The sequence below is a fragment of the Morus notabilis genome, unplaced genomic scaffold, assembly GCF_000414095.1.
Source record: "Morus notabilis unplaced genomic scaffold, ASM41409v2 Scaffold1294, whole genome shotgun sequence".
NCBI lineage: Eukaryota > Viridiplantae > Streptophyta > Magnoliopsida > Rosales > Moraceae > Morus > Morus notabilis.
In genome coordinates, this window is record NW_010364214.1 from 55,181 (window position 1) to 71,823 (window position 16,643).

At 34.6% G+C, this 16,643-nt stretch overlaps 1 protein-coding gene across 1 annotated transcript; it reads right to left on the reverse strand.

Annotated features, from left to right (window-relative positions):
- Positions 1-10,947: 10,947 nt before the first annotated feature.
- On the reverse strand, positions 10,948-16,349 carry LOC21389277. Its single transcript, XM_024170770.1, has 3 exons — positions 15,504-16,349; positions 15,138-15,290; positions 10,948-11,601 (listed from the first exon to the last, which is right to left on the reverse strand). Exons 1-3 carry the CDS (start codon positions 16,333-16,335, stop codon positions 11,000-11,002), a joined length of 1,587 nt encoding a protein of 528 aa, XP_024026538.1. The 5' UTR covers positions 16,336-16,349; the 3' UTR covers positions 10,948-10,999.
- Positions 16,350-16,643: the final 294 nt, after the last annotated feature.

Genomic DNA, 16,643 nt, shown 5'->3' on the forward strand with positions numbered 1-16,643 from the left:
AAGAAGAAGAAGAAGAAGACAACTCAAATGGAAGCTGTGAGTGGAAGTGGATATTCATCAGCAAGTGGCAGTGGCAGCAGCAGCTTCAACGAGCTTATGGCGTACCTCAGTGAAGGCTTAGTAGTCAGCAGTGCGGCAGAATTATTTGACTTAGTTTAATGGTGGAGGGTACGGGCATTAACTTGGCCAATCCTAACTCGATTGACAATGGATATATTTTCGATCCCAGTCTCCACTATTTCATCCGAACAAGCCTTCAGTACGACAAGAAGAATACTTGAGGAACGCTGGAATGCATTGCAAAGGGATATTGTTGAAGCCTTGGTTTGCATTAAGGATTGGGATCGGGCCGATCAACGTCTACAAGATACAATTTCACCGGCAAGCCAAGAATTGATCGATGAATTTAATCGATTAACATTTAATTTTGAAGACGATCCCTCAGCTTCAAATTAAATTGTAAATTTGTAATTTGTAAATATGTATTTACTTTTTACATTGTATTTGTAACTTAATAAGCAATGTAAGTTTGTACAATTTGTAATTCGTCACAAAATGATTGCACTCTTTTTTCCTTGCCAAGTTTTTATCCCAATTGGGTTTTTCTTGGTAAGGTTTTTAATGAGGCAATCATGAATTACAAATTTAAAAATTAATAAAGAAATAATTTTTTTATATAGTTCGTGTGTTCATTTCAAATTGTAATATATATAAATTGTAATACTAATATATATATAAATAACTTAATATTAAAAAAAAGTTTAAAAAATTCGGGCAATTCGGGCGGGCTCGGGCCGCCGAATACAAGCCCGCGGCCCGTTCAAGGTGAAATTCGGGCTCGGGCGGGCGGCCCGGAAATCTCGGGTGGGTTGGGTTCGGGCTCGGGCAAATCTTCGGGCTTTTCGGGCGGTCGCGGGCGGCCCGTCCAAAGTTATCTAGCTAGTCTGTTAAATTTTGGCATGGCTCCCCTCGCTCTTTTTTTTTTTGTTATTTTTTTGATATAATATTTTAATTTTAATATAATAAGAATGTGTATACATTAGATTTAACCCTTCTTAAATTAATAATTCTCTACATTTTATTAGACCAACCATTTACATATATACTAGAAGTAATTACCATTAAATTCTGGGTCCGTTAATGTTTCTCAGAGAGCAACTCTTGCTTTGTTTAGTTTATCCCGGCGGCCATAAGGTCATGGGTATTGCGAAAAGACTGCTGTTGTTCATCAATTTGATAGTCCGTGCCTTGAGTAACAGTAAAAACATATAGGAGAGTTGTTTAGTCCATGAGTTTATTAAATGTATGCTCACTAGTAATTCATTCTACATGAAACAAAATTGGAATGGAAAAAGAAAGGTTGGAATGAAAAGAAATCATGCAAATTAATTATAATTAACTTTTATAGCAGGATGCTGATCACCTAATAACAAAATGTGCTTGTGCATATATATATATATGTGTGTGTGAGTGTGTGTGTGTGTGTGTGTATATATATATATATATATATATATCACTTGTTTCTATTTATTCGCCAAATGATTACACTAAGAAAATTTAGTACTATTGGGAGAACGGAAAAAAATTCAATATTAATAGCTCTACTACGGTTTATTCTCTCATGCCTTTTGAAATGAAGGGAAAAGAGGAAATAATATTTTTGTATGGTATCAAGCCCCACTCAATTTATTTAAATAAAAACGAAAAGTACAAAGCAGTAGTGAAATTGTGAGGTTGAAAGATTTACACAAACTTAACATTAAAAACAAAAGGAATGGTCTATCTGTGGCAAGGTCGCTTATGGTACTGTACGGTTTTAGCCGTTACATTTAATTAAAATTACATTAAAATACAAAATTATGCAAAAAGAAATAGTTACATTTAATTAAAATTACATCAAAATACCAAATTATGCCAAAAAAAAAAAAAAAACAGATTTTTTGTACAAGTTTAACGACTGAAAAACATAGCTTCATCCGACGTTCATTTCTTTAGGTCCTGCCATAGAAATCTCTTAGAGAAAAATCATCAAGTTAAAAGATCAAGCCTTGTAAATCTCCTCGTCCTTTGAACATGTAGGCCATAGAATAGAAGTTTATAATTCATTAACATTCATTTGCTAGTAAGCATACGTCAAAGTAAGGAAATGGGAACCAAAGCTCTTCTTTCTTCCTACATTCCTATTTCCAACAATAAAATACTACTTAACTTCCTTTTGACGCGCACTTCATTTTGATTATAAGCTGATAAGTTCAGTTTTATTACCTAAAACAACACAAAATACAATATATAAAATAATTTCCAGAATTTTATATTTATAAAGATATGTGAAATCCAAAAAAGTATCTTCATTCACTGTCCTAATAAGATATTGAATTTTCGTATTTTATACCATAACCTTTCCTAAATCAAAATTATATGGGAAAAGGTGACTTTAATACCCTAAAGGAGTATAATTGTTGAACTGTTGAAGGAGCGCCAATCGCAGAAGATCCAACAGATGAGCCGACTCTTGAGACTGATCATCAATCTCGACCGGCTCCAAACTCTTGTGATGCTTCTGTGGTGTCATAACATTCAAACGTATGAACTGCTTGATCGAATACTTGAGCTCCCGATCATCGCCGTCCTTTAGTTTCTTGAATCCATCATCAGCTTAAGGACAACGAAGGGATTTGGTTCTCCAACAAGAACAAACCATGCTGCACAAATGCGATTCGGCCTTTCTTAACCTTAAACAAACTTTTAAACTCATCTTTAATGTAGCTTTGTATGAACACTAAAGCATAAAACATCCTTCCAAGAATTGCATTGAGTCTAGGGTTTTGTGATCGTAGTCCTTTATCACATTTTACAGAAATCAAAAGATATTGGGCCTAACTCAACTTAACAAAACCGGCTTATTAAAAGAGGATTGCCTTCACCTTATTAAGTGGATCATGTCAATATCTCCGGCCAATGTAGGATTCTAATACGCTTCCTCACGCACAGTGTGGACCATGCCAAATTGCTGCGAATAAGTCGATATTAGAGGACCCAACATTACAAAACTTGACCTACTCATGGAAGCACTCTTCGGCTCCTAGATGTTCTCCTAGATCTTCTCGTAGAAAACTTCGTCAGTCTCGTGGCCACTATCTTGGATGAATTTTGCTTCCAGTTCGAGCTTGTACTAATCATCTGCGAGCTTGAGTTTCGGCTTACTGGGATGAATAGGGCCAATTGATACCCACTTTGGCAAGTAATACTCCAAATTCTCTTGATCATCTTGTCTTAAACGACAGGAATTTGTATCTTTCGTAGTTGTGATGCTTTTTTCCTTTTTTAATTTTTTTTTATTATACCTATCTTCTTCGTTTGCCTTCGTTTTTGCTCCCATTACTTGCTTCAATTTGACACGGTTGATCATTGTTTGAACAACGACAAGTGATATCTGTTTTGTCTGCATATGAGATCTTTGTTTTTAATTTGTCTATTTATACATGTGCGATTTAGTATTGCAGTGACTAGACTTTTAATGATTAATTAGCAAAAGCTTATTAGAGCTTTATTTGCGAAGTAAGAATATTGGTAGCAAGTTAAACTAATGTACTTGAAAGATTTCTTTTTTTGTTAATTAAGATTAAATTAATTGTTTTACCGAAAGCATAAATTAAAGAATGAACGCATGCAATTTTTACATCGTTCAATATAAACTTATATCCACTATGCCACGTCCAGTTATTGACAATTCACTAATTTAACTACTTTCAATATTGCAAACGTCTTCTCCTAAAGACAACTATTTCTTCACCTAAAGAATGATAATTAGTTGAAATCTCTTCAACACTTCAGATCGTTTTCTCCTGAAGATAGCAAATTCTTCTCCCGAAGAATGTTAAATGTGGACCTATTAAGCAAATGCCCAGAAAGCCAATAATTTCATTTGATTTGAGACTTATACAGAGCAATCCATATTGGCTTCTTCTCAAAGTTGGATAGTAAATTCTTTCTCAAAGTCAAATTGTAATTCAAGTGGAGCTCGAATTTGTCTTCAGTTAATGATAGTAATATTTTTTGATCAAATAATTCTGGATCCTTATCTTGTTAACTTAATCTTGAATTTTAAATATGCTTTAATTAAAATATTATTTGTACTGCATGAAAACTGGTTTGGTTTTTGAACTGCAGAATTTTACGTTGTCAAAAATTGAAAAACCTAATCGTACTATAATAAGCTTCTTCTCAAAGAAAGAATAATTCTTTTACTTATTGCTTGTGCATTTTTTTTGACGATCTACCGTATGTAATTAAGATTAAATTAATTATTTTACCGAAAGCATAAATTAAAGAATGAACGCACGCAATTTTTACATCGTTCAATATAAACTTATATCCACTGGGCCACGCCCATTTATTGAATATCCACTAATTTAACTCGCTTAAAATCACCAATGGACTTATACAATCTAAAGACTCCATTTTGTAATTGTTGTCTAGGTATTGTAACAATTAGCCATATCTATTTAGCGAACACCGCTCGTTTTCAAACTCTGCATGATGAAATCTCTTCATTTGGCGGATCGTTTTGTCCTAAAAAACTCCAAATTCTTCTTCCGGAGAATGATGAATGGTTGAACTCCCTCCAACATTGAAAACATCTTGTCCCAAAGACAACTACTTCTTCACCTGAAGAATGATAATTAGTTGAAATCTCTTCAACACTTCAGATTGTCTTCTCCTGAAGACAGCAAATTCTTCTCCCGAAGAATGTTTAGTGTGGACCTATTAGGCAAATGCCCAGAAAGTCAATAATTTCATCTGATTTGAGACTTATATAGAGCAATCCATATAGGCTTCTTCTCAAATTTGGATAGTAAATTCCTTCTCAAAGTCAAATTGTAATTCAAGTGGAGCTCGAATTTGTCTTCAGTTAATGATAGTAATATTTTTTGATGAAATAATTCTGGATCCTTATCTTGTTCACTCAATCTTGAATTTCAAATATTCTCTAATTCAAATATCACTTGTACTGCACGCAAACTGGTTTGGTTTTTAAATGGCAGAATTTTACGTTGTCAAAAATTGAAAAACCTAATCGTACTATAATAGGCTTCTTCTTAAAGAAAGAATAATTCTTTTACCTATTCATTGTGCATTTTTTGGCGATCTACCGTATATAATTAAGATTAAATTAATTGTTTTACCGAAAGCATAAAATAAAGAATGAACACATGCAATTTTTATATCGTTCAATATAAGCTTATATCGAATGGGCCAGGCCCACTTATTGACAATCCACTAATTTAACTCTCTTAAAATGACCAATGGACTTATACAATCTAAAGGCTCCATTTCGTAATTGTTGTCCAGGTATTGTAACAATTCGCCGTATCTATTTAGTGTGCACCACTTGTTTCTAAACTCTGCATGATGAAATCTCTTCATTTTGGTGGATCGTTTTCTCCCAAAAAACTCCAAATTCTTCTCCCGGAGAATGTTGAATGGTTGTACTCCCTTCAGCATTACAAACGTCTTCTCCCAATGACAACTACTCCTTTACCTGAAGAATGATAATTAGTTGAAATTTTTATAACACTTCAGATCGTCTTTCCCTGAAGATAGCAAATTCTTCTCCCGAAGAATGTTTAGTGTGGATCTATTAGGCAAATGCCCAGAAAACCAATAATTTCATCTGATTTGAGACTTATATAGAGCAATCCATATAGGCTTCTTCTCAAAGTTGGATCGTAAATTCCTTCTCAAAGTCAAATTATAATTCAAGTGAAACTCGAATTTGTCTTCAGTTAATGATAATAATATTTTTTGATGAAATAATTCTGGATCCTAATCTTATTAAGTCAATCTTGAATTTCAAATATTCTTTAATTCAAATATTACTTGTACTGCACGTAAATTGGTTTAGTTTTTGAACTGCTGAATTTTACGTTGTGAAAAATAAAAAAACCTAATCATACAAAAGTTTTGTAATGCAGGAAAAAAGTTATCTGTGTAGTTTTAGGCAGCTCGTTCGTTTTGCGAATTCGAGTTTTCAATTCAAACTGAGATGTGACATTTTCTGAGAGCTTTTAACTGTAGCAGAAAAAGTTAGATGTGACATTTTCTAAAAAATTTTAACTGTAAAAATTTAAAACTGAAAATTTAAATCGGTAAAATGAGCGAGACCTTAACTTTTATTGCAAGTTGGGCATAGATACTCTGTTGGTAGGAAGATCAATAAATGGCGCTTCTATATTAACAAATACTGTAAATTACAAATGTCGTCGTTGTAGTTTAGTTGTTAAAACCTTTTTTTTAGCAAGGATCAATATGTAGTCGCTAAGAATAAGAACATCCATGGTTGCTAATTTTTCACTTGTTGTCGCGGATAAGTGATCGTCTAACAACTCGATGACGTGGTAGAGCCAGATTTAACAATGAAAAAAATTTAAAATAATCTGCGCCGAAAGTTTAGTGAAAACAAAAAGTAATCATGTTTTAACAACTCCTAGCTGTTCTTGTTCAGTCTTTTGCTTTCTATTCTTACGCCTGCGTGCTTTAGTGGTTTGCTTTTTGCGCCTTCGTGCATGCTTTCTAACTGTCGTTAAAAGATTAGACGACAGTTTGGTGAGCCATCATCTGTTCGACAATCGTTAAATGTCTGTAACATTTAACCACGATTAAAAAACGTCGTCTAATAACTAATTTTAGAAGACAATTTTTCAAAAAAATTGTGGTCTAAAGTTTTTTTTTTAAAATACTTTTGCTTTATTGAATGCATCATATTTAAACTTTATAGTAGGTAATAAGAAGAATATTAATATAACATTGCAACACATATATCATCACACACACATATATATATGCGAGAATAATTTCATAATTAAAACTCGTATTTTTGTGCTACCACTACAGACCCCCTAAAAATTTCATAATTAAAACTCAACCAAAAAATGTCGCATTACGAGCATTTTAGACTAGACCAAATAAAATTCGGGTAACCATACTCTAACAAAACAAATAATATCTATATATAACAGATTCCTAAAAAAGTGGTCGAGCCTTATTTTCTCCAATTCATCAAAAATAGGAATGCCTTTTTAATTGGTTAACCCAAAGGACAAAAGTTTTTATACTTGGTTCGCAATGAAAACACATGAGATGGGAATTTCTAAATCTCAGTGGTTATTGTACACTTGAAACACAGGAAAACTCATGAAACACAAGAAAACTGTCCTCCAAACATGTACACTTGAACATTTTCAGACTTAATTACGCTGCACAATTCAAAAAACCTTCACAATCCTTACGCAAACAGAGGTGTCTACAAGGTAACAACAAGATTGTGACTTCTCTAACCACACAATATTCCAACAACTATAATCAAATGAACTAAAAACCTCAACAAAGAGGAGAAATGCATTTATCTGTAAAACCTTATAAAGATACACTGAATTGATCTATAAACCTCAAAAAAAAAAAAAAAAAAAAACTGACTACACAAAATGGAACAAATAGCAAAACAACACAAGATTGACCAACAAATAAATCATTTGACACATCCACTTGTAAAGGGTAAAAATATACTGAATTCTAAATAATTTAAATATAAAAATAATCATAAACTTACCGGTAGAAATTCAGGTGCCTCAGCACAGCCTCTCTCCCATGCTTTGAGGGAATAACCGTATACAAGCATCATATGCAATCAATGTTTGCCAAGTAGATTGACCACTGAAATAGTTAAAATAACATGCGAGTTGCAAGATATGAGAAAGTGCATTTGAGTCATTTTCAAAGTTTAAAAAGTCATTACTTGGTCACACAAGAGATATCAAAACATAATGAAACTATAGCATGTAAAGGAAAAAATATACATTCGTATATAATATATATATATACCTGATAGTGAAAGTGGGATATATCATCAAGCAAAATGCGAAAACTAATATTAAAAAATATAATAATTTCATGGTGTCGGGATCCGGTAGATCCAGAGGATATGATGTGGTGGGGGTGTGCATCTGTAAATATTTCACTCGTTGGTGGCGCGTCCAATGTGGCCAAAGTACTTAACGAGCTTTCGAAGTAGAGAACGATGGTAGGATCTCCGACGTGATGTGGTTCACTTAGGCCCAAATTAGGACTAAGAACACGTGTTATAGGGCTCTCTTTGTTGCCAAAATCATGAAAATACTCGTAGTTGATGGAGGAGTGACTCAAGAGATGGATAAGGCTCTTTGAAAGAGAAGGGCTCCAAAAGCAGTTTGGGGGTTACTTTGGAGGCTTTGAGTATGTAATTTCGCTGGTGGATAATGTGCTGATGGAGAAAAGAGTGATATGGAGGAGTCTGATGTAGGTTGTTCTGAGAGCGTAGAGATCGTTTGGAGCACTCCCTCCGACTGTAGATGAGAGTGACTCCGCGGTTGGAGGCTTGAATACTTTCAGGAAAGTATGAAGTTAACTCTCAGAACACTCTCAGGTGGTGTTAGAAGAGGATTGAAAAGTGTTCTTGAGGAGTTTCTAAGAAGGTCAACAATTAGAAGCTATGAGGTTCCTCAAGAACTTGAAGAAGACTCCAATCTTTGTACCAAAAGACTTGAAAGGAAGCACTTAAAGAGAGAGCTTCAACACTTTGATGTATTTTCTAATGTGCAGGTACGTTGGTGTTAGAATGAAGAAGGTGAGTGGGTATTTATGGGAGTAAATGGGAGTGCTTGACTGCTGCTCTGACGGAGGTCTGAACACTCATTTCCATCTAGAGGAAGGCTATCAAGGGCCTTTCTAAGTTTGGCAAAGAGATGGTCTGGAAATGGAATGGAAGAAACGACAGCGGGCTGTCAGAGCATTCCCATTCAGACGAAAGGTGTCAGATAGTTTTTCGATTTTGACAAAGAGACTCGTTGAAAATGGGATGAAAAGTTTCTGAAAATTTGCTCCGGTGGTGTTTTGGCGAAGTAAGGCACAAGCAATTCCATTTGGAGGAAAATCTCAGCTACCTTGTCAGAGCAGGAAAAATAAAACCTTAGAAATGGAAATACTTGATGACCAAGTTCTGAATTTTGAGCTGACATGAAGTGACTTCAGACATGAAATCTCTAAGAGTGTTTGATTCAAATAAGTGCCCCAAAGACTTTCCTTTTTGGGGGTTTGATCGTGTATCAGACCTTCGTCAGAGATTGTTTGTACGAGAATGACCAAGCAGCCATTGTATTTGCTCTGACAACAGAATGCTCCTACACCATGTTGCTCTGAATGCGCACGAGTGCTCCGAATGGACAACCTAATATGGAGAAGAGCCATGAAAGCATGCCTGACATGGGGAGTGCTTTGAGAGGCATGTTTGGTCGCGAGAAAAGGCTCCAAATGAGCCAAGACTAATGGATTTCTCAGGCCTTTGAGTTGGAGAAAATTTATGAAGGATCAGGATTGGGTTTTGGGCCTTTCAACGGTTGAAATAAAGGAGTTTGGGCTTTCAAGATAAGGAGAAGGCTTTCTTAGGTTGAATTCTCCATCACCCATCCATGCTTAATTTGACTAATTCTGAAAAACCCCCTAAGCGGGTTTCAAATTGGGTCAAATTAAGGACAAATGAGCCTATGTGATCATTCATGGCCCACCAAACCACAACCCAAGGAGTTCTCCGAGCGTGGCTTGGGTCCATGAAATGAGCTCAATGATGTCGCGGGATGCAAAAGATTGAGCCTGATGGGCCTGGTACGAATTCAGGTATCAACACATAGAAAGAAAACTTCTCTCCTTGTTTTTTCAATAAAATTCAAAAAGCAAATACATTAAAATTTCATGTCATCAATAAAGCATAACATTACCGGAAGAAGTGAGCAAATTTTTTCAGAGACCTAAAATGAACAAATTCGAGACCTAACCAGCAATAATACCAAAAATTATCAAAACCCCATTAAAAGAACAAGCTATGCACTTAAATCACCATATTAATGGCCATACCTTAGTTGATTTGGGGAAGGAGGGACAGGTTCTCGTTGATAAAGTAAACTCTAAAAAAAACCTTTAGAGCATGACAACAAATTAAGAGAGTCAGATCAATTTGAGACAAAACCCATATAAGAGCTTGAGTAAAAGAAAATTTTGTTGCGAGGGAGAGAGAAGATGAGAGTTTACAGAAGAAAAAAGGGAGGAGAAAATGAAAACGAGAAAAGGAACAGACCATCACCGAATATGGAGAGAAAATACAAACCATCGCCGAAGTTGGTGCCGGAATATAGGAAGTCTAGGGCTTGCAAATGGAGAGCTTGGCATCGGTGTTGAGATTGAAAGCAGAGGTCAACAACAGATAAAGCGAGAGAGAGAGAGCAGAGTAGGGTTGAGAGAAATTTATCCATGTAAAATATTAACCATTAGATGTGGTTTAACAATGGTTAACTCAACAACCGTCGTTAAATCCCTTAAAAAAATTTCTGCAAAAAAATAAAAATTTTATGGCGCATTTTATCTTTATATGAGACGACGATTTTTAATAAATCGTTGTCTATTTGACGTCGTTAAATCTCCAGATTTTAGTAGTGTCACCGCCACCATTATGATTTGTTTTTCTACAATAAATACCAAAACATTTAAACAAAAACTTCTCAACATGAAAAAAGCATCAAATCAACATCACATAAAAGAAAGCCCTAAAAAAATAATCAAAATCTTCTTCAAAGAACGAAGTTTGAAGTAAATCAATAGTATTTTTACTAAATGAAGTAAGTAAACAGCAGTAAATGATAAATTTACTAGGTAAATAAACTATTTATTGGAGAGTTTTTGTTTTTGTTTTCTCTAAATCCCATAAACATAATCAAATTATTTAATCGTAATACAAAGAGATCTCAGGAAAAAAAAAGAGAGGTAAATACAAATATGCTGATGAAAATAAAAAACAAACTAGTACTTCAACATCAGTCATTGATAAACATACCAATTAATCTTAATAGAAAAAGAACCCCATGCATCACTTTCATAATTTGGCTATTACGAATAAAGTTTCTTGCGGAATTCGTCACCCCGGTGGAGAATAGACTGTGAACCATGTCTGGACAGCAGTCATGAAAAGTACGATAACCGCGGCGAGAAAAGCCACTATAGTCCAGGGAGTACTGAAATGGTCGCTGCAAACTTGAGCCATCCAAGTCATCCACTTGTTCTTACAATGTTTCTCTATTTTTTCAATGACCTCCGCATACACCTTAGGGTCCGGTACCAGATCGGTGGCAATCTTGTTGAACAGCTTTTCCACTTGTTTGTCGCTTCCGAGAACGTTGTAAAGTATTCCAGCCGTCCTCAGCTCCTTAACGTCGGCCGCGTAATCTATGAGAGAGTCAAGGAAGCAGATGTAAGAGGTAACCTCGTAGTTTGTCTCCATGTTGTCGGGACACATCTCGTACGCTATGAGGTTCATGAATTTGGGTGCCATCGAGTCATCGACGATCAGTGGAGGGAGTACCAGCTCGCCCGCGAAGCTCACGGAAGAAAATTTTATGTCTTTCAATGAACAAGTCTTGCTAGGTTTCAAGTTTATCCCTGCTGCCTTAAGATCCCGGACACTGCGGAAAGACTGATCACGCTGTTCGATCAAGCCCTGTTGATGATCTGACCGTGACACTATGAAATTGACAAATTAAGAATAATTTCAATTGGATGCAGTGCAGATTAGCCTCATGTTAAAAGACAGAACAAGGAAGGCCTATTCTCGTAAATAACTGTAATACCCAACTTTCTGAGCTTATATCTTATTATTTGAATTTTCTATGGAGGAGCATGTATATGAGTTTTTAAGTTTATTGGTATAAGTAATGATTTACATTTGTATGCACTAGATTTGAGTTTGACCAAGTCCGCAATTTCGTTGGTTTAAGGGCTAGCTTGTAGTTATATTTATAACCTAGCCTATATTTTTAACAAAAATGCTTTTTGGTCACGACTCCACGTGGTTATCCCAGTGGTCATATTTTAGTTTTGTACTTAAAAAATCAGAAATGCTTAAGTCTACAAGTGGATCGTGAGAATCGTGAGGCAAAACAAATCGGGTTAAATAATAAATAGCAGTGCTTTATTTTTAACGAGCAATATTGTAAGAATGGTTGTATTAAGCACTACTATTTAATAGAATATGTGAGATTTATAAGTGGAGTCTATTTTTTATTAAATAATGGTGTTTTGTATTTTTCATTTTTAATGGGTTTTTCTAGAGGTTAGTCAGCTTTTCATTTCCCTCCGCGTGTATACGAAGAGCTACTTGCTTAACTCTCTTTCCTTCCACTAATTAATACCTGATTATGCTAGAACTTTCACATGCCTTCTACCGTTTTTATGCTATCAATTAAATTTCTAGTCCATCTCTATTAGTTGATCCCAATGCAAAAATCAACCGAAGACAACATATTCAATTTTGAATGGCCCAGGACCTTCCTTTGTTCTCGTGTAAATTGAGTATTAGAGCTTACATAAAACCTCAGCAGCAAGTTCTCATGGTAATTTTGTTTTAGTAGCTATAGTAATTAATGTTTATTGTATGTAGCAGTATAGAATCTACTTAGATAATCATTTACTTCATTGGACTTCTGAGTGGACAGATTTTAAACTACGCATTAAGAAGTATAAGTTTGTTATAATGATTTTAGTATTGCTTAACAGCAATGACTTAGGATACGATATGATAATGATGTAAGATCTGATCATCATGTTGATATTATATATAACGTGAGATTGATGATTTCCAACACATAACAATGATGCTTGACAAAAAACAATGATTCCATGAGGGATTGATCCTTAGTAATTATGCCCAACTTCTATTATGTCAAGACCTTAGTAATAAGCCTACTACATGTGTACATATGTGAAGTGCTCTTATTTACAAGTAGAGAAAGATAAAGCACTTAAAAAGTGATGTAACAGCTATGTAGTTATACATAATATAGAGTATCAGCTTTGATTTTTAGACATAAGTGGGATTTATTTTATCAATTGTAGGCTCAGGCAACTTATATTTGGTGAAAGTGATGGTTCTAAGTAATTTCTAATATGACGATATTTCTATTATCTAATGTTAAGCTTTACCAAGTCTTCTTGGGTTGTTATAGTTATAGCGAGGCAAAAAGTAAGTAAATCTACTGCATCACTTGCTATTAGTAGTATGTTTTTAATTAATATTTTCAATTTATATATATATATTATTATTGTAATGCTTTCATAAGATTTTGAAAGTAGATTTTGAGTGTGATGTGAAATCTTATGTGTATTTTAAATGCAGAAATTAATTTATGGTTTATTTATTGAGCTATTGCTCATATAATTCTTGTGATGTAGGTAATAAGTTCGATAATTGAAGTTCTTTTGACTGAGAAAGAATGCTCTGAGATCCCACGTTGAATTTAGAGATTCCAAGATTCAATATTTATAATCCTAAAAAATTTGATCGAGGAACATTATTTTTCCATTTTACAGTTTTAGTTAATGATTCTCTCCAGCGGGTGGAGTTTTTAATTGCTAGCTTGAGAGAGGCGTTATAATAACTTAAATGGTTATTGGCACAAATGGTCCTTTGTTGAATGTGATTGTGACCTTTTGCAACATATTTTGCTTTCTTTCCATCTTTATTTTTCCTCTCTCATAACTTTCTTTTTTTTTTTTTTTTTTGCTTTGTGGGGTTGTCAGAAATGGCGGTGGTTAATTTAACTCTGGTGTTTGATTATTGGGCAAATGAGGTTGGAGATTGAAACGTCTTTTAATATTTTTTGGGTGGTTCGGTTTCATTGCTTAGATCTCAAGTGATAAGCAGGAGATTGGGGACCATCTGTGGAAGTTGAGGTTTGGGGGGATGTTTTAAAGAGAGAGAGGCAGAGGCGTTTTGTTGTTGTAGTTGATGAAATATGAATGATGCTGATATTATTTGTGTTTGTTCTTTGCTTTGAAGGTTGTAATGTAGAAGATTGAGAAAGACAGCTTCTGGTTTCGAAGAAATTACTTAATGGATGTTGTTGCTTTTGTTGTTGTTGTTTTTGTCTTCCATCGTCGGCCATGGGAGTCTAAAGGAGGTTGGGGAGATTTAGGGTTCAGAGATTGTTAGATTTGGAGTTGAATTTAGGGAAAAAAGAAGAAGAAGAAGTCTTTCTGATCAGAGCATTTAAGTCATTTTATTAGAAAAAAGGGTCACATGATTGGTCACGTAACACATTCTGTGAAGAACTTAACATATTTTAACCGAAAGGACTAAATTTTACCTGTTTAAAGAGGTTGTGGGTCATTTTACCAAAAAGAATTAGGAACCAAACTGTTACTTACTAAAGTGGTTGAAGACCATTTATGTCAATAACCCTAACAAAAATTATGGACTTTTTTTTTTATATATAGAAAAAGTGTAACATTTTCGTTTACTTTATCTTTGTTATCTATGAAGTATAAATGTAAAGCGTCCAAAAAAAAAATTACAAATATATAGTTTCCTAAAGATTAGTGATTGGTTTACCTCGAGACCAAATTTTACAGACTTTTTTTTTCGAAAAAAATAGAACATTTAAATTTTTGTTAACTAGATGTTCTTAGTTTCGCTAAATTAATGAAATATCCTTTCTTACAAAATTACTTTCAAAAATCCTTATGTTTGCTAAATCATTGATAGATCTTGGAAAATCATTGTTCAATTTATCGTTACTCTCAATGTAGGTTTAAGTATCAATCTTCAAGTACGTAAAATATTGATTCTTAAATTTTTTAAAAAGTCGGTTATATTTTTCAATCTAACATTAGGATAACGTTTACTTTGCTCTTAAAAAGGAGGTATTGTTGCACATATCAAGAAAAAAATTTGTCCAAAATAACCATTTATCATAAATTTCCCTTAATAGAAGGTGGATAACAAAACAAATGTTGCATATTAATTTTGTTAGGTATTATATATCGTGCGCATATTTCATGTTCAATTTGATATCTAAAATGATGCTTAACTAATTAAATCATGTCACATCATTAAGATTTTAAAATTCTTTATATTAGATGTTTTTTTTTCTTTTTTTTTTCACATTTGAGTCCATTAAATGACATGGAAAAATATAATTAATACATACCATTTGAGAGCTAAAAAATTGGATATATCTAACCATTAATATTTTATTTAGCTCAGCGATAAAAGGACATACCACCCTTTTGCCGATTCCTGATCAGGGGTAGTTTGATTTGAACTGACTGCAAAATAGCTTTTATAATATTGGTTTGGACAGGTGCGCCTCCTCCACCGCCTCCTCCACCGCCTCCTCCACTGCCTAATGTACCTAGATCATATCGAATGCGAGCTAATCGGAGAAGATCAAGAAGAGTAGCCGGATTAGTTTCCACCTCATCTAACATTGTATTAGATGTCTTTTTTTTTTTTCTTTTTTTATTAACATTTGAGTCCATTAAATGACATGGAAAAAATATAATTAATACATACCATTTGAGAGCTAAAAATATTGGATACATCTAACCATTAATATGTTATTTAGCTCATCGATAATAGGGCATACCTCGCTTTTGCCGAATGATCGGGGGTAGTAAATATTTTTCTAGTCCACAACAGTCACGGCGATCATGAGCAGGCTGCCGATTAGTTTCTCCAGCATTAATATTGGTTTGATGATCAGATGGTGCTGGATGTTGAAGGAGAGCTAATCGGAAAAGATCAAGAAGATGAGCCGGATTAGTTCCCGCCTCCGCTTTGAATATTTCTTCCTTGTACTTTACTGGTGCCAAGACATTTCTTCTGATAAACTCGTACAAAGTAGATAACTTAACCTTGTCTTTACTCTTGTCCATCAACAACTCGAGGAGTCGGTAGGGAATTTGGTTCTCAAGCAACAACAAATCGCAGTATATGAATGTTGCTTGTTCAACCTTGATCTTTAACTCTTTTAACTCATCTGGCTTGAAACTGCTAGCTATGAACTGCAGTATTGCACACCCATCAAAGAAAAGGATCCGGTTAAGTGTCTCCTTATTATTAGTAAAGCGCTGAATCACCTCCTCATCGTAGCGTTGCTCGAGTCCGATGATGTTGCTCTTGATCTCTTCGTATAATACTTCGTAGGAACTGTACCCACTGTCGCGGATGAATTTCGCAACTAATTGGAGCTTGCACATCTCTGAGACCTTGAGCTTTGGGTTGTTGTAGTGAATTGGACCAAAAGAGATCCACATTGGTTCAAAGTACTTCTTCAAACACTCCCGTTCTCGCAGGAACGACGGCACCCTTTGTATCTTTGCGGCTGATAGCGCAGTTGGGGGCGCTGCTTGATCTTTCGGCGCCATTAACAGTTTCAATTTCTCCTCAAATTCACTTACAGCCTCCTGTTCCGTCATTTTTAGATGATCAATGTGTGCCTACCAGAGAGCAAGGAAAAAAAAAAAAAAAGAAAAAAAAGAGAGAGATAGAAAAAGACAAAAAGAAAGAAGGTCAATGTATGTGTTACATAGGCAAATTATTTGTGGCTCATTTTAGTTCTAACATTTGTATTTGTGTTCTTCATATATGTAGTTAAGGACCTTCTTTTTTTTTTTTTCCCCTTTTTTAACCTTCTTTTTTCATAGAGGAAGGTTGGTATCAAATACTTGCCCCCCAGGGGTACGAAATTCTTCGGAGTTAAAGCGAAGACGGATTTCCACTTTTT

What these genes read in the sequence shown, in the direction of transcription:
- LOC21389277 (XM_024170770.1), bottom strand. Translation starts at nt 16,335, where the DNA reads ATGACGGAACAGGAGGCTGTAAGTGAATTTGAGGAGAAATTGAAACTG. An exon ending in GATCATTCGGCAAAAGCGAG is followed by an intron (nt 15,291 to 15,503) that starts GTATGCCCTATT and finishes TTCTCCGATTAG; the next exon opens with CTCGCATTCGATATGATCTA. An exon ending in CAGGAATCGGCAAAAGGGTG is followed by an intron (nt 11,602 to 15,137) that starts GTATGTCCTTTT and finishes TCAATTTCATAG; the next exon opens with TGTCACGGTCAGATCATCAA.